Here is an 18,763-nt window from a genome sequence, read left to right as displayed (position 1 = left end):
ATAATTACTGTAGATGTGAAACTGCTTGAAGTGGGGGAAATCATCACCTTTCCAGCTGTGACATTTAAATAATTGGTTTTGTTGTTTTATTTTGTGGTTTGGTGGGGTTTTTTTGGCTTTATTTTTACTGTATAGTCCATCACTAATAATCCGGGCATTTTAAAGTTCACAGTGCAGAGTTAAGCCACAGGTAGGGAAGTTGCGGTCCAGGGGGCTGCTGCTCTGTCAGCACCGACTTCATGCGCCAAGTTAATGATACAGAAATCCATGGCTGCGAGGCATTTCAGAGGCTGTTAAAGATCTCTGGGAGGTAACGGAGGTATGCAGGCCACGCGTGTGAATATGAAAGCGGAGGCTCCTGGCGCTGCAGCCTGTGGCTGGACACAGCAGCCGCCAGAAAAAGGGAACTTTAAGCTGAAATTACTGTGGTTTTGTTCTTTATTGCTCATTGAGTGTTTAACTCTGAAGAGATGACGCTTGTATATAAACCGCTTACGTTATAAAGTACACTGTTCGCGTATCTATTGAGCCGGCTCTATCGCCACCTCCCCCATCACAGCAGTCGCCGATGAGCTGAGGCGGGCGGCGAGGGGTCGGCCCGGTCACCCCCGTAGCCTGCTGCGTCTTGGTACGGCCCACGGCGCCGCGGTGCGCGCCGGGAGCTGGGCGGGCGGTGTGTGTGTGGGTCGGCGGCGGGGAAGGGCCGTTAACTCGCCGCGCGCTGCCGGTGCTTCCTTCCCCTTCACCTCCGCGCCCCGCCGCCATGGCCCTCAATAAGTCCATGCATGCGCGCAACCGCTATAAAGACAAGCCGCCCGACTTCGCCTACTTGGCCGGCAAGTACCCCGAGTTCCAGCAGCACGTGCAGACCACCCTCACCGGCAGGGTGAGGTAGGGCCCGCGCGGCGGCCGGCGGCGGCGCGCCCAGGCAGAGGGAGGGAAGGAGGGATGGCGGGATGGCATGCCGGCGTGCAGGCCGTCTGTGTGTATGTGTGTGCGTGGCGACTGAGAGGGTGTGGGAGTCCTTAACCGCCGTTTGTACCTTGCAGCCTGAATTTCAAGGATCCTGAGGCGGTGAGAGCTCTGACGTGTACCCTTCTGAAAGAGGATTTTGGGCTGACGATTGACATCCCCGTGGAAAGGCTTATTCCGACCGTTCCCCTGAGGCTGAACTACATCCACTGGGTGGAGGATCTCATCGGGCACCAGGAGGCTGACAAGCAAGTCCTCAGGCGGGGCATTGACATAGGTAGTTGGAAAAACAAAGTGTTCGGATTCCCTATTTACTCTCAGTGAAACTAACTGATAAGGTTTATTATACATCCGTAGAGAAACATTTAAGTTTGAGAAACAAAAAAGCCCCCCCTGAACAGAGCTTGCCATAGTGAAACAGGCAGTCTGACTGCACCGGTATTAAGAATCATAGAATCATTTCTGTTATAAAAGACCTTTAAGATCATCAAGTTCAACCACTACTATATTTAATTAATTTTCTTGAGGGATAGGACTGCTCTGTTAGAACACAAAAATGGTCCTAACAAGAAATTGTCTTCTCATGGCCTTGAACCCTCTTGATTGTAGCTTGGTGTGGTATACAAATATTATATTGCTAGTAACTGGCAAAAGTAGCATTCTAAAGGAATTGAAAATAACGATGATACTTTTTCTCAGACTTCTCAGCGGTGAGTTATGCTAGCAGTCTGTTAATTTTGCTTTTGGGTGTCAGCACAACAGAGTTTGTCAGTTGCATAGCAATATTTTCTAGCATTCCTTTTATTTCTTTTTCTGTGGCTTCAGGTGTATTTGACAGATACATGATCTTTTTAAAGTTTTGATTGATTTAAAGGTTGATACTTTCAATGAGATAAATTGTCAAAGATGCTTAATTAGAAACTTAAGGCAAATACTAGCAAAGCTACCCTTAGATTGTAGGTGGTCAAAGATTTCTTGTATATTGTTGAAAACTCAGTATTTTTTTTAAACTAGATTGAGTATCCAGATATGAATGATACTGTCCAGTGTATGTGTCTAGGAGCGTTTCAGCTTTTTCACTTTCAAGACCTGGATTATTGGACGATGTCTGGATAATATCTGGATTAAGCAGTAGATTAATATAAACAGTTATTCTGTAGAGATGTGAAGTTATAAGATGTAGATTGATGCACATAATTTGCATCTCGTGGTGTGTGCATAGCTGCTTTCCTTTCATAACTTTTAAACTTGTTATCCAGCTTCTCTGCATTTGATATGAGGTTGCTTGTTTGCAAAGAGTTTCTATCAGCTCTGACACAGTAGGTGGCTGAGTTAAAGAGACGGATCCTTGAAGTCCTCCAAATATTGAAAAATCTTCAGTTTGAGCTCGCAGTGAGCTTTGATGTTCCAGCTGTGGGTAAGCAGTAAATCATCCAAGAGGGATGTTGCAATAGTGCTGGAAGTAACTGCATCCTTTTCCTTATTCACAGACATTGTTGTTTGTGTTTCAGTAAGTCAGTGTAATTGGAGACTTTCAATATGTCTCTGAACTCAACTTGTGATGGGGAGGTATCTTTCCCTTTTCTTGTGTCCATTCACTTTGATGCTAAATTTGACTGACATTGGGAAATGGATCACCTAGATATGCCATAATTATGAGAAAGAATAACTTTATGCTAGCATGTATTTCTTTTTGTTACTAAGTTTTTATCTCTCTGGCTATCTTTTTATAAATCTCAATTATCACTCCTGTTTCTTTGATCATTTTGGGCATCAGGGAAAAGCTGTCTGGTGAAACAGAAATGTATTTTTCTTTGGTTGCAGTATGCTTCAAAGTAAAGTATTAGTGGTAGATAGTAGAAAAATTGTGATAAGATCTTTTAGTAACATAGGCTGTATTTGACTTTCACTAAATAAATGAATCACTGTCATATAGAAAAAATAGCATAAAAAGAACTTGATACTTTACTAGAAAAAGTTATTTCAGAGGAAGCTGGAAACACAGATAATGCTGAAATTAATAATCTGTTCATTAAAAGGCATAATAACAGAAAGCATACTGCCAAGTTGCTTTTAGGTTGAAGACAATTGATTGACTTCCTCCCTTGCTTTCCTAGCCTGGCCTTGCTAGGAAGATTTCTCTTTGGAAGCAGAGTGTTCCAAGTGCTTGCAGTCACTGCCAGTTTAAAAACATTTGAAAACACCACAGATTCCACAGTTTTTAATCTTGTAAAATGGAAATAGGTAAATGGAATTTTAGAGGTCTTGTCATCTTAGATATATTCATTAGATACCTGTTGCTAGGTAGGATTCTTCAAATACATGATTCAGAGGAACAGGAAAACCTCCAAGAATGTTTAGAATTATCTTAATATTAAAACATTTATATCCGACTTTTAATTACTGGTGGCACATCCTTGTTTGAGAAACCTTTGCTTAGTTACACTTTTCCCCCCTTTCTTCCATTAGTAGTTGAACTGTATTAATTTCATTTGAACTATAGACTGAAAAAGAGGTAGAAGGTCTTACAAATTAAAGATGGAAGAAATCCTTGCTTGGATATCTGATTTGGCCCTTACTCTGGTCACATATGAGTTGATATTTTGCAATGAAGGAGAAATTCGGTATTTTGAAAGACTGTTTTTGAAAAGCAAACGTATTTATGTATTTTATAATAGTGCATTCTTTGCTCCATATGTCCACTTCATACAAACCTCTTACAATACAGAGTATTTATTTTTTGTTATAAATTTTAAACTTTTAAAGTAATTGATAATCAGATTATGTATTACTAGAGCATTGCTTACTATTACATTACTTAATGGCTTAATTACATTACTTAATGACTTGTTCTAGTATTAACTGTTCTTTCACAGGTAATAACACTATTCATAGAATCATACAATCGTGGAATGGTAGGGGTTAGAAGGGACCTTTAGAGATCATCTGGTCCAACCCCCCAATTCTATATTAAAAGTACATCTTTGACAATGCTACATTTCAAATTAAGATGATAAAATTCACTAAGTAACTTTAGGGTAGTGGATGATCAGTAGTCAACATTTTCCTGAAATCAGTTCTTCTTGTAAGAAGAATGTGGTTAACAGCCACACTGCATATAACACGAGAGATTTGTTTCGCCTTTCTTACGGCTTTTTGCTTACACAGGGACAGGGGCCTCTTGCATATACCCATTGCTTGGAGCAACATTGAATGGCTGGTATTTTCTTGCAACAGAGGTGGATGATATGTGCTTCAATTATGCCAAGAAGAATGTGGAACAGAATAACTTGTCTGATCTTATAAAAGGTATGAATGTGATAACATGTTTATGTTGTGATGGATTTTTTGCTATGTTCACTGGTGTATCGGAGTTGATATTCTTGCAAAATACATGCTCAGTTGTTTTTACTGACGCAGAATGTTTGCAAAGGTCTCTTTATGTTTAAGGAGAAAGTTACAGCTTGTCTAGAATGAGATGTGTGGATGGAAGACTATTCATCCTGATGAAAATTTGAAAGTTAAACTTCACTCTGATTTCCCCTTTTCCATATTCTTTGTTACTCAAGTATTTATTAAGAGTTCAATGCTGTTTCTTCTGCTAGGAGTGCACTCCTCTGATGATTTGCGTGATACTGCCATGTACATGGATCTTGTACTGAGCAAATCCTTCGTCCTCATTTCTGAATGAGGTCCTAACAACACCTATGGTAGTAGAAGCAGTATGCCAGATTGTCTGTGTCTGAGCCTAGAAAATTTTCTGTAGGAACTCCATATACTAAAAAGCAGGTCCATTGTTCATCTCTGAAACAAAAATTTTACTTACACTAGAATGTGGAAACATCTTTTTTACCCAAATGATGTCTGTCCTCCACATCAGTCTTGAAGATACAGCGCTTGATGGGGAGAGCAATGATTGTTTTACTGCTGCCACTGTAGGATTTTTAGTGTTGTGATGGTGTTTCACTGTACTGGAAAAAACTCTGGCAAAATGAAAATGCCTCATGTGAAACTCTACTGCCAAAGGTGATGAGATGGAGGAAATGACTGACTGCTAGTGGGCAGAGCCATGGGCAAAGGAGTTCCACTGGTGGTACCCATAGCCAGACACTGCCTGGGAGTGATCCACCCCGCCTCTTTTTAGCTTCTGTCTCTGAGTTTTTTAACCAGAGAGAAGTCTACTACTGTAGCTAGTAACTTGTTTAGCAGGGTGTTTTGAAGTCATATTAGAAATCTTTCAGTACCTCTGTTTTAATTAAAAAAAAAAAATCCGAAACCCAGCATGTTATTTGTTGTGTTCTAAGAGTCTGGCTTGAAATTTTTGCCAAATAGCTGCCTTTGGAGATAATGATGGAGTACAGCCTTTGTTCTCCTAACTTCAGTGAAACAAAAACCAAACAGTGATAGCAAAAGGAGCAGTAAAGCAATGCTCGTTGAATAACTGCATCATAGCTTCTTTCTTCCCAGAGGTAAAAAAAATTAATATATTTTGTCTGAGAGTGAAATATTGCTTGCAGTAACTTTTTTCCAAAGGGAATCTCCTGTATGTGCAAAACAGAAACTGATAAACCTGAGGATTCATTGTAAATGCTAAAACAAGCAAACAAACAAAAATTGACATGGTGTTCTGAGTTGAGCATCTATTTTTCTTTATTGGGATGATGGCCAAAATTTGTCTGCTGACGTGTGAAAAAAAAGAATTAGAAATCAGTACTCTGTATGTAATATTAGGTAGAGATTTTCAGCAACTTGGACTCTGGAAGTTTTCAAACTACTGACAAAGTAATTTAGGATTTTTTTTTTTCTTAACTCTCCTCCATAAAATTGAAAGGGGTATTGCTAACGAGAAGGAGACTAAAATACTCTGAAAAGCCTGGGCTGGATAGTTCAAATAATTGTCTCCTCTGGGTGCAACAGCAACTCTTATGTTATACCTCAGTGCTAGAAGTATGCACTGTGTAAAATTTGGAGACATTTAGTGATTTCTTGGAAGCCTGAAGACCATCAAGGCCAACTGAAGAACTTTTGTCTTTGACTGTGATACGTAATTGTAATTAATAACAAGTAATGTTACTAGCTTACCATTTTTTAATGTTATAAGGGAAGCAAGGAACAGATACCTACAGAGATAAGACTGCATCATACTTTAATGTCAACAAATTTAAATGTGAACAATTTAACACAGGGAGAAATGCTAAGTGTTTCATTTAGAAATTTAAGATTATGGAACAGGGAACAACGTGTTTAGTGTATTTTAAGAATGAACCGTCCATCTCAATTTAAATTTTATCTCTTGATTATAAATTTCTATAGTCTTAAATGCTCCTTAGTTATAGAACTGCAACATTAAAGTTAGTGGGTGTTCTAGGTAGTATTCTTGCTATATATCACCTGAATTTTGGTAATTACCCTCTACCTTAACAATTTTATATGCTTAGGGTGATGATAAGCTACAGTAGTAAACATTTGGGAGAGAGATGTGCCTTCTGCCTTCATTCTAAATATCTTCATTTGATGTGCATTGTCTGTGCGCTGCAGGACTGGTAAAGTTGTCCATCAAAGCTGTCCTATCATTCCACCTCCTAAACTGGACAGGGAAGAGAGAAATATAATAAAAGATTCATGAGTCAAGGACAGGGAGATCACTCAGCCATTACTGTCACAGGCAAAACAGACTCGAGGAGAAATGGTTTGATTTATTAACCATCAAAACAGAGTAGTGAGATGAGAAATAAAAACTAAATATTAAAACACCTCCCCCCACCCCTTCTTTCTTCTCAGGTTTTTACCTGCTCCCTGCTAGTGACAGAGGGATGGGGAATAGCAGTTGCAGTCAGTTCATCACAGGTGGACTTTGCCACTGCATCTTCTCAGAGGGAGGACTCCTTACACTTCTGACTGCTACAGTGTGAGGTCCCTCCCTGTCATAGTTTGAAATGAGAGATAGTCCTCTACGAACTTCTCAAACTTGGGTCCTTCCCATGGGCCACAGTTCTTCATGAACTGTTCCAGCATGGGTTTCACCCAAGGGGGGAACAGTCCTTCAGGAACAAACTGTTCCAGCTTGGGTCCCACACAGGGTCATACGTCCTCACAGCAAACTTGAGTGTGGGCACTTCTTTCCATGGGTTCACAGGTCCTGCCAGGAACTTGCTCCAGCATGGGCTTCTCACAGGGTCACAGCCTCCTTTGGGCATCCACTCGTTCCACTGTGGTGTCCTTGCTGGGCTGCAGATAGATTTCTGCTCCCCTGTGGCCTACGTGGCTGCAGGGGCAAGGCCTGAGTCACCATGGACTGTACCACGGGTTGTGGAGAAATGTGCTACAGTGCCTGGTTACCTCCTCCCACTCCTTCCTCTCTGATCTTGGTTTCTGTAGAGTTATTATTTTCCCATTGTCGCTCCCTTCTTCTGCTGCAGTTTAGTATCTGCAAACCAGCTTCTTCCCCTTCTCCATTGTTAATCACATAGGCATAACCACCATCAGTAATTGGCTCGGCCTTGGCCAGTGCACAGTGCATCTTAGAGCCAAGTGGCACTGGCCCTGTCAGAATCACAGAATCATTACGGTTGGAAAAGACCTTTAAGATCACCAAGTCCAACCACTAACCTCACACTGCCAGGCCCATCACTAAACTAAACCATATCCCTCAGTACGTCATCTATCCAACTTTTGGTGACCCCACCACCTCCCTGGGCAGCCTCTTCTAGTACTTAATAACCCTCTCAGTGAAAGTGTTCTTCCTGATTTCCAATATAAACCTCCCTTGGTGCAACTTGAGCCCATTTCCTAGTGTCCTGTCATTCATTACTGGAGAGATTGACCCCCACCTCACTACAACTCCCCTTCAGGTAGCTGTAGAGAGTGATCATATCTTCTCTCATTCTCCATTTCCCCAGCTATCTCAGCTGCTCCCCATCAGATTTGTGCTCCAGACCCTTCCCTAGCTTTGTTATCTGTCTCTGGACATGCTCCAGCACCTCAAATGTCCTTCTTGTAGTGAGGAGCCCAAAACGAGATGCAGCACTCAAGGAACAGCCTTACCAGTGCCAAGTACAGGGGGATAATCACTTCCCTGGTCCTGCTGGCCTCTCTATCTCTCATACAAGCCAGGATGCCATTGGCTTTCTTGGCCACTTAGGCACGCTGCTGGCCCAAGTTCAGCTGCTGTTGATCAACACCCCCAGGTTCTTTTCCTCCAGACAGCTTTCCAGCCACTCTGCCCGAACAGGTACAGGGGAAGCTTCTAGCATCTTTTTTAAGGAAGCCACCCTTGTAGCGCCCTGCTACCAAAGCCTGGCCGCACAAACCCACTACACTGTGCATATAAGCATACAAGCTGTTTGTATGCTGATCCTTAACATGAAGTTTTTATTTGCATCTTGGTACTTACTTAATTTTTTTGTAGAAAGTGTTGTTTAGAAAGCACAGTTTTTATACAATATGTTGTTTCAAGAAACACTGAAACATAGATGCTTGGTAAAATACAAAGCTCCTTACTAATCAAATCCACGTTTTCTATTAGTGGTTAAGGTACCACAGAAGACTCTTCTAATGGATGCACTGAAAGAAGAATCTGAGATAGTTTATGATTTTTGCATGTGCAACCCCCCCTTTTTTGCCAACCAATTGGAAGCGAAGGTAAGCTAACAAACTAAACGTTGTGTGTACTTCAGTGTTCAGTGATGGTGAGGGTAGCAACAATTTAACCTCTTCTCCTGGGGAGGGTTGAGTGGAAAATCCCAATTTGTTATGAAACAGCATTTGAGTCATCTCCCTCCCCAACAGAATTTTGAAAAACTTAACTGTGACTCTTCCTGAAGTGGAAGATGACCTGTGGAATTTTTTTCTTAAGTTCTTACTGTCTTTGAGAATTACTTTGGAAAGTAGGTGGCTAGGAAAGTCTGAAATCAAGTGCCTTTTGCCTAACAGTGCGATAGGAGGAATTGGTTTCTGGCGTTGTACCTGTGATTTAGGCGATATCATACATCTCAGAACAGTTCTTGCAATACCTACTGAATATAATCAGAATCTTTTCTACTGACCTGTGTTAGAAAGTTAAAAGACTTGTGTTGAAATTAAGCATTAGATTGTAATTGTGTAGATGCATGTAGCCAACATGTCTTACCACATATTTAATCTTTAGCAGGATACTGATCAGTGCCAAGGATCTTAGCTAGGTTTGAGATTTTTGAGAATTCACCCAGTTATGTTTACTCTGAACACGTCTTCGTCTGTTATCCAGAGTTCTGATGAAGAGAGGATAACGGGAAGTGGTGACCCTTGCTACCCACTAAAAATCAAGGCAGGAAGTGCTTACAAAGCAACCTAACATGTTTCATTAAACATTCATCTCAAATTTTCTTTATTTCATCCAGGGAGTAAATTCTCGAAATCCACGGCGTCCTCCTCCCAGCTCTGTAAATACAGGAGGGATTACAGAAATCATGGCTGAGGGAGGAGAACTAGAATTTGTCAAAAGAATTATTCACGATAGTCTACAGCTTAAAAAGAGGTTACGGTACGTATTTTGTTCCAATTTTAAAAAACCCATGTTTTGTCTTCTGCTTTGTCAGAAACCACATGAAAATAATATTTTAAGAAAGGAATGTTGCTGTGATCCACTGGTATCTGGTTCATTTAATGATACATACACATCAGTAATTAGTCTCTGTAAAATTAGTTGTTGTTGAGCATCAATTTCAACTCACTCTTTGAGGTATTTAAAGGCAGAAGGCAAAAAAAGACAGTAACAGTGATACTTGTAGCTTGCAGCTAATTTAGCACACATCTTTACTAAAAGAAGTGCTGATAGTTAAGGGCTTCTGGGGTAGAAAGATTTATGACGTTGTCTGGTTGTCTGTTCATTACTTAAAAGTTTCTGTCTTTTTCCTGACTGGATTTTGGTAGCTTGCAGCTTTGCCTGCTGAAGGGCAACAGATACCGAGTGCTATCTTGGTTGAGCATAAACCACAATAAAAACCTTAGTGAGACATTTTTCCAAACAAGATAAACAGATGGCATGTTTCCATTTTTTTTAACTATTGGACTTACTGTCCCCAGTGCTGTACGTTATTCCTCTAGCTCTTGTGGAAGACTCTTTTAGGATTTTTTTTGCACCCTTGTAAAATACAGCTACCAAAATTTTAAGTTCGTGTTACCACAGCTTCATAGTGCCCTAAGCAAAGGAAATGCAGCCTGCCTTTTAGATGTTCAAGAAGTGTTTTGGTTTTGTTCTGCCCAGAAGGGTCTGAACAAAACATTGCATTAGAATCCAGTTTTCATCCATCTAATACCAATTCTTTCTTTACAGAATGCTTGTTTTCTGTTAATGGGCCTGAAAAAATGAAGAATATATTCAGTTTTTGGAAAAACAAGACAAAGCAAAACTCTGTTTGTCTCTGTTAGAGATGTTTCTGTCTTGTGCCTTGAAGAAAAAAGTTGAGAGCGTTTGCAGAGCTTGCAGTTTTGCAAACCTGGAAATGTGATGTTTATGTATTTATTTTAAAAAAAAGTCCTTTTTTTCTCTGTCACCTCCTGAATCTTATAAAATATAAAAAGAGGGTAGATAAGATGGCAGAATGATAAAATAGAGGTTTTGATGTTCAGAAGTGGTTACAAGCCAGGAGAACTAAACTGTGGAGACTTTAGCAAGCTTGTTTTTGTCAGCCAAGGATGCTGGGAAATGACTGATGTTCCTGTCAAAGATTGTAGGCAGAAAGTTATTTTAAGCTACTTGATATAGACAAACTTTAAAGTGTATATGCTCTTATGTGTGTCTAAACCCTGGTGATTTTTCAAAACTAAATATAAACTGAAACAGTTATTCTGAATTTAGTCAGTAATATAAGGGGTGAGGGAAGGTGAAAAAAATAAACTAGGCAGGTGTCCGTCTTCCCCTTCCATGTGAATCTAATAAACTTATCACTAACATAGAACCTAAGAAGATGACTTAGCTGAGGATGCAGTTATGGCAGTGACACAGGTGTCTTGAAGTTTTGAGTGCCACGGTTGACAGGTCAGAGAGGAAGTGATGATGTATAGGTATATATTTTAAATGTTCTTCCACTTACAGCTGGATGTTTTTATCCTTTGTACATATTCTTTATGACATGTAGTGGTATTCCACCAATGTAGCTTTCACGGGAGCATGTGATGTACTGTGTAAAATACTATGGTCTGGAAAGCATGTGTATATAGTTGAGGACTTAATTGGTTCTGTAAGGTGGGGGCAAGGGGATGCATCTCTGTTGACTTGTGGAAATGCAGTAGCAACATACTTTCTGGTTCAACATGGTGTGTGTAGATCAAAGGAAAGAATGGTTTTGCTAAGTTGCTGTTTGACGATGTTGAAGAGTGGCAAATGTGGTAGAGATGTTACTCTCATGGCAAGAAGTCTTTGCCTTGAAAATGTGATACTGAGTTATGAGGAATATATTGTTCTTGTGTTACTCCTCTTGGCAACACCACTCCTCTAGGAAAGAGAAGGGTACTTCTTGATCTGATAAATTGATTGCACAAGGCATAGAACATACCCACATGTAGTAGGCATCCGGAAGATCTTGGGTTGTAACGCGAGAGGTGGAGGGTACAGAAGAGGTGGGCACGGGGTGGAGTGGGAGGAGATGCTGATGTTAGCAGATAAAGGCACATGATGTAAACAAGGGGTTGGAATAAAGTATCATCCATGCTGAGTGTATGGTGATCCTTGTCCCCTCAGCGGGGTGGGCTGAGAGATCCGTGCAGGCGGCTTGGTGATGTTGCTGGTAGCGGCAAAACCCACATGCTAGCCGTGTGTCATATTTAGGAAAAATAAGCTCTGTTTGAGAGGTAGGAATGGTTCGGTTCATGTTTTTGAATAAACAACTTTGGAGAATCTGTTAAAGAGGAATTTACTTAAAACACTGTTTCCCATTTTGTTAGGTAAGGTATGGTAAATCTGCCAAAGGGTTCGAGTAATGAATTGTTGGTAGAGACTCCACTGGACTAGGAGATGATCCTGACTTATATACACTCATCTCTACTTCAGCCAGGACTTGCAGGGTCACTCTTTTGTAATTTTGAGAAAGATGTGTCTTTTCATTTTGCCAGAAATTTTGGGACTTCATTTAAGTATTACTGTGTGAAATTCTGCATATTGTATTAAGCAGGGAGTAAATTTGAATAGTTGTTTCGTAATACCACTAACTTTTTTTTTTTTTAGTTTGCAATATATTTAATTTGCATATGTGAGCAATTTCAAGTGCTTGCCTTCAATTTAGATGCATAGTCTTGAGGAAACTGTCACTTGATAACTGGGAACTCCAGTTTTCTTCCTTCAGTATATTGTATTTGCAAAGAAGCTTTTTGAATCCAGTCATCAAAAAAATATGGAAGAAAGGGTTGTATCACTCAAATAGTAATTTAGATGAAGAACAGAGGTGTAATGTTTGGAGATAGTGAACATGTGAAGCTGAGTGGAAGGGTAAGGTCCACCAGAAGTGGGAAAATAAATTTATTTCCCTTTCTTTTAATTCTCAGCTGCTGATTTCCTCATGGAATGTAGATTAGGTGGATAATGAGTTATGAGTTACTAGTGTGTAACTCATTGTGCTAGTGTGTCTGCTTCTGAGACTTAAATGCTTAAAAATAGCTGAATATTCTTTTTTATTCTGATTAATTCTCCAAGGAAAGTAGAGGAATTGAAACAAGTTATTTTAAAGGGTAACATCTTTCACATATCTAATGTCACTCTTTGAAACAGGATTCTTGCTTGTTTAGGTACCGTCTCAGTAACAGTCTGAAGTGTATTTCCTAAAACTTTGAAAATATTCACCAGTCCAATCTATCTTTGGGCCTTCTATTCTGGTTCAGATTGTGCAATGTCTTAGTCTCTGTTTAAGAGTGTGATTTTGTTGTTGTTTTTTTTTAAATCTTATCTTGTACTTGCAGGTTTCTGATCAAGTAGTTCTTTCTGGTAGCTGTGATTTTCAATTGATCTGTATTTGTAAAATGATTTGTTAATTTGTTGATTGCAGATGGTACAGTTGCATGTTGGGGAAGAAATGCAGTTTAGCACCGCTGAAAGAAGAACTTCGAATCCAGGGGGTGAGTTTGTGTACAGTCCATGTATATCCTGTATATGCTCTATACAATATATATTATGTTTCAGTGCATATGGGTAATTATTATTAAAGATTTTGCTGATTTTTTTATTTACAAGAAGAAGCTATGATTCCTTGTTAGGGAAGCACACAAAGTGGCTGAGATTTAAGTATTGTAGATTCAAAGCTGATAGAAAAGTAGCTCATATTGACTCCAGATTTTTGGTTTTCTCATGTGTACAAACATAGAATCATAGAATGGAAGGAGTTGGAAGGGACCTTTAGAGATCATCTAGTCCAACCCCTCTGCAGAGGCAGGTTCACCTAGATCAGGTCACATAGGAACATGTCCAGGTGGGTCTTGAAGACCTCCAAGGAAGGAGACTCCACAACTCCTCTGGGCAGCCTGTGCCAGGGCTCCCTCACCTGAACAGTAAAATAGTTTTTTCTTATATTTAAGTGGAACTTTTTGTGTTCCAGCTTCATCCCATTACCCCTTCTCCTGTTGCTAGCTACTATAGAAAAAAGGGATGTCCCAACCTCCTGACACCCACCATTTAGATATTTATAAATGTTAATAAGATCTCCCCTCAGTCTCCTCCAGACTAAACAGCCCCAGTTCCCACAGCCTTTCCTCGTATGAAAGATGTTCCAGTCCCCTCATCATCTTGGTGGCCCTGCGCTGGACTCTCTCCAGCAGTTCCCTGTCCCTCTTGAGCTGAGGAGCCCAGAACTGGACACAGGTCTCCAGATGAGGCCTCAGCAGGGCAGAGTAGACAGGGAGAAGAACCTCCTTTGACCTGCTGGCCACACTCTTCTTGATGCATCCCAAGATGCCACTGGCCTTCTTGAGCATGTCACCATCCATTCTAGAACATACTGGGTTTCTGCTTTAACATAGCCTTAACAGGACTCTTGTAAAAGGAAATAAAATATGACTCTGTTTCCTCTTGGCTAACATAAAATCTAGCAATGTGGTTGATAAAATAGTTACATTATTTGTCAGCATTGTTTTGTATTGGTTTCTGGAACCAAGTAAAATCAAACCATGTGCTCCTGTTCTCATGCAGGAGACTGTGCAAAGAACTTCTTTATGGCTTTTTGGAGGAAACATAGCCTTCTCTAATTTCCATACAAAGGAAATGTTTGGAAGAGCTGGCCTTGTATATAGTGGAGAGCAGAAAGAAGGAGAGTCCATGGTGAAATCAGTTCCCAGAAAGATGAACTACAAGTTATAGGGAATCCACAAACTCAGTGACAAAAGCAGCACTGATACTGAGCTAGGCACAAAATTACAAGTATCCAACGTTCTTCCCTCTCCTTGAACTATTGTACCTCAGTAAAGTGAGAGAAATCCTTGTGAACCTTGCATAGAAAAGCTGAGGTTTCCTTTTGATTTTTTTCTTGAAGCTACCATTTTCATTTTATTCAGGTTTGTAATCTAATCAGAGCTGAGAATGTGTTTATTGTAGCCAAGCACATGCTGTCATGTGGTTCAGGTTAGGATGCAGTATCAGTGTTCCAGTAAGTCCAGTCATTGTTCAAATTGTCTTGACATTTGCTATATCTATTGCAAGTTATTTTAGACTGAGGAATCAAAAAGTGGGAAAAAGGTCGTCTAGGATAAAGACACCTTTTTGGAAGGTATTTCTCAAAAGTATCAGATTTTCTGTGTTGTTTTTTTTGGTGATGTTTTCTATGCCAACCTGGTACTTATGCTATGGGGTGGTTGATAATTATTTGTCCTTACTAATAATTTAGCACATTCTACATAAATACAGTACACATATGCAGAAAGTCTAGACAACATTGACATCTCAATTTTAGAGTTAAAAGCAGTTTTAAGTTCAGACTTGATTTTTTTGGGGCAAATACAGGGAAGTGTATCTGGGCACATTTCTGCCACCTGCTGACAGGTGCATGATTTGGTTTCCCAGCCTTTAGTTGCCTTCTTTCTACGTTCCTTTGCTTCGGCGATGGGTTCAATATTCAAATGCAGAACAGGAGCAGGTTCTGTACAAGGAGAAAGGATGTGCTGTTTCCAGAAGCATGTGCTGAAGATGTGGCGGTTCACTGCACAAACGGGGTCATGTTATGTGTTGCTGAACTTGAAGCTCTGAAAGGTCACATACATGGCAGAGCAGAGATGGGAAATCCTGGGCACAGCAGGCTTGGCACTGCTCAGCTTCAAGTTGCCCTGATATTGATGAGCCGTCAGGAGCAATCTCCTTTTCTGTCAGGAAAAAATAACTCTATGCCAACTATGCAAGGTAGTGTGGGGTTTTTTTTTGTTTTTAGATTTGAAAATGTATGCAGTAAAACCATATTGTTTATTAATATGAATGAAGTTTTGTATTTCTTCTTTGCATAGGTTCCAAAAGTTACTCATACTGAATTTTGTCAAGGACGCACCATGAGGTGGGCACTGGCGTGGAGTTTCTATGATGATGTACAAGTACCTGTGAGTAACTTAATTCTGGTTTGCTTGTGATTGTCTCTGCCTCTTATTTGAGGAAGGATATAATGAACTATAACTGCTGTGAAACAGACCGTTCTCCTTAGGACTAAAACATTAGATGTGCTGGGCTGTACGGCCAGTGGGCTTTCTGCACTGGCTGCCAGTCTGTTAGCAGTTGTTACGTGTGATTCAGGAATGACCTATGTTCAGGGAGGAAAAAAGAAGCCTGTGCAGGAGCTTCCTGTGCGTTTCAGTGCAAGGAAGTGTTGCTTGCAACGTACTTCAAGATAATATGTTTTTGATACTACTAAATTACTGAGTTTGGGGTTAGATTTGAACTTTAAGCTTCCCTCAGAGAACTTGGTTTTCATTTGCCATGTCGGTTCTGTTACCAGATAGATGTGAACATGTCTAGCTCAGACTTGCCTACATAAATGTAAGTGGAGCTTGTTCACCTTAACTAATGTGAACCAGTTGCTTTTTTGGATTCATATGTACATACACATATACCTTAGAAGGTGAAAGTAAGCCTTCAGTGAACTTGGATCAAAATGTGGATGTTGGCACTTGACCTCTATTCCCAAGAGCTAATGCACTTTCTCAGCTCACAGAGAGCTAGTAGTTTGAAGGAACGAATGAAGATTTTTGCTTAATGTCTGAAGATAAACTCCCGTTATCTCTCAGACTAGCATAAAGTGTGTGATCCTGTTAGCTGTTTTTAATCTAAAGCTCTTTGTAGTGAAGTAAAACTTGGTCCATGTCAATGACTGTTCAGTAGCTTATGTTATATTCTTAATCCTCATGTCTTCTGAGTACAGAAGTAATCTACTAATACTGCATAGCTTTGTAATTTATTTTTCTGTCTTCTAGTCACCTCCCTCTAAAAGAAGAAAATTAGAAAAACCCCGAAAACCAATTACATTTACAGTCTTGGCTGCTACAGTCAAGGAGTTATCCATCAAAGCTGCAGCTATAGGCTGGGATGCTGTAGAAGCAATTGCTGTGGTTAGAGCCTGGGTAGAGAAGATTCTCACTGATCTGAAGGTACAGTATTAAATACTACACATTAAAACGACATCCTACTTGAAAGTGAGGGTAATATGAAGTGACCACTGAGAAGATAATAATGAAGTTCTGCTGTTTTCTGCAATAGGTTCAGCATAAACGTGTTCCCTGTGGAAAGGATGAGCTTAGCCTATTTGTGACTGCCATTGAAAACTCCTGGATTCATTTGAGGAGAAAGAAACGAGAGAGAGTAAGGCAATTACGAGAACTTCCTCGAGCTTCTGAAGATACTCTGCAAGCAATGGAAGAGGAAAAAACCAGCCAGAAGAGCGTAAGCAACAGTTCAGACTGTGAAAACGCAAAGACTGAGGACTGTGAAACAGGGTTTATGGCAGCTGATGAGGATGTCTACTTGACTGCAGGTGATGAGCTAATGGAAGAATCTGCTGCCAAAGAAGAACAGAATGAGCACGTGAAGGAGGAGGTGACGGAAGCAAAGGAGGCAGAAACGTCACTTGCCAAAGGTTCCAGTAATACAAAGGAGGAACCTTGCCCTTCGGAGGAAGTTAGCAATCTGACAGTTGAAAAAAGTCCCAAAGAAGCTAGCAGATGTTTTCTCTTCAAGTGTTTGATGAATGTGAAGAAAGATGGAAATGATGTATTAGTAGAGATGCACTGGGTTGAAGGACAGAACAGAGACTTGATGAACCAGCTGTGCACATACTTACGGAACCAAATTCTTCGACTGGTTGCTAGTTAGCAGATTTTCCTCCTTTGCTAAAGTGCATTAGTCCTCAAATTTTGTAAACTTTTTAATGGATTAAAATTTTCAGCTAGCAAAACTTGTTTTTTTCCTCTTTAAAAACAGAGTAACATGGAGATTAAGGTCCCCTTTAATATTTTAAACAGCTTTTTCAAAGCTGCAAGTAGTACATGAAATGTACTTCATCAGCCATGAAGCGATGGGGAAGCAGTGGATTTTGTGCTGCAGTTGTAAAACTTTGCAGTAGAGTGAAACATGTCTATGCTGTAGGCCTCTCAGGTATTAACAGTGCTTGTTCTGGTCCTTTTTTTCTGGTGAAATAGAATTATATATTGTTACTAAGTTGAAATCTTTTACTGAAATATTTTCTTCTCTATTTTTTCAATATTAATGCAGGAAACGGTTAGTCTGCTGTGGGAATTGTTTTGTGCAGCGAGGAGTCTTCAGTTAAGGATTTAAGTATGGCTCTCTTCCCTTTCATGCATTTAACCGTTAGTCTGCAGAGCAGCAAAATGGATACAGCCTCTAAGTGTCAAGTCATTAAAATAATCTCATTAGAAAAACTGTGTGTTGTACTTTTCTGGTGCTTGGGCTTTGAAACACAGAAGAGCCTGTTGTTAGCATCTGGTTTGGAAGACTTGCTCTTGCTTTAAAGAGTCTTTAACTATGTTGAGTGTTTTATTAGACCCTGACACTGATTCAAACATAATCACCTGAAATGATAGCAGTATTCTTGAAGGATTTTGCTTCCATTTAATCAGAAGAGATTGCTTTAATGACAGAAACGAGAGTATGTTCTTCATGAGCCAGATATTCCTTACACAGGACAAAGATGGGTATAGAAGCTTAAGGCCATTGCAAAGGACAACTGGAAGGAAGACTGTTGCTTCCAAACCCAGATCCCTCTTTACTACCTGATGTTTTCCCAGTGTTCCTGGGCCAGTGACCTGTTCCTGAGGCTGAGGGATATGGTTGCCTCAGAGAAGGTGCAAAAATGTCTCTGAGGTGGTTAGCACTGGTGCTGTTTTGCCTGAAGTCAGCCTCTGAGGCTGTGATCTGTTGCTCTGTAGAGATCTACAGGACACAGAGAGTAAGGGGTTTTTTTCTGAGGCTGTGGAGTGTGTGTGTTGCCTAAAATAAAACAGTCCTAGTGGACAGAAGAAATCTTGATGCTGCTGGAATCACGTAGTTGACCCTTAGTTGACAGGATTTCTGGGAAGATTAGAGTGTTTTCTTATGTTGAAATAAAAGCAACTTGGAAAAGCCGTAATTTCCCCCTGTGTTGTTTTGCCATTATGTATCATGAGTTTTTGTCCATGACCCGCAGAAGTACTAAGACTTTCATTTTTGGGGTCTTGCAGAATTTTCACAGAACTACTTCTGATGTCCCTGGGGAGAGATTAAACCGGCCCTGCTCTTTTGGAATCTAAATAGGTTATTTTGGCTAGATGAGTCATTAAACATAGAAAGGAAGGGTGGTTG

At 40.2% G+C, this 18,763-nt stretch overlaps 1 protein-coding gene across 2 annotated transcripts; it reads left to right on the top strand.

Moving 5' to 3' along the window:
- The first annotated feature begins 671 nt into the window (after positions 1 to 671).
- METTL16 (methyltransferase 16, RNA N6-adenosine) lies at positions 672 to 18,495 on the top strand. Of its 2 annotated transcripts, none has more exons than XM_061988742.1 (9): positions 672 to 886; positions 1,050 to 1,249; positions 4,141 to 4,281; positions 8,498 to 8,613; positions 9,351 to 9,493; positions 12,990 to 13,059; positions 15,427 to 15,516; positions 16,384 to 16,557; positions 16,667 to 18,495. In XM_061988742.1, exons 1-9 carry the CDS (start codon positions 786 to 788, stop codon positions 17,276 to 17,278), a joined length of 1,647 nt encoding a protein of 548 aa, XP_061844726.1. In that variant the 5' UTR covers positions 672 to 785; the 3' UTR covers positions 17,279 to 18,495. The 2 variants fall into 2 exon arrangements, with proteins under 2 accessions (XP_061844726.1, XP_061844725.1); XM_061988741.1 differs by having other exon boundaries at positions 672 to 891.
- The last annotated feature ends 268 nt before the right edge of the window (positions 18,496 to 18,763 follow it).

The sequence above is a fragment of the Colius striatus genome, chromosome 1 (assembly GCF_028858725.1).
Source record: "Colius striatus isolate bColStr4 chromosome 1, bColStr4.1.hap1, whole genome shotgun sequence".
In the NCBI taxonomy this organism is placed as follows: Eukaryota; Metazoa; Chordata; class Aves; order Coliiformes; family Coliidae; genus Colius; species Colius striatus.
This window is presented reverse-complemented; position numbering and strand designations above follow the sequence as displayed.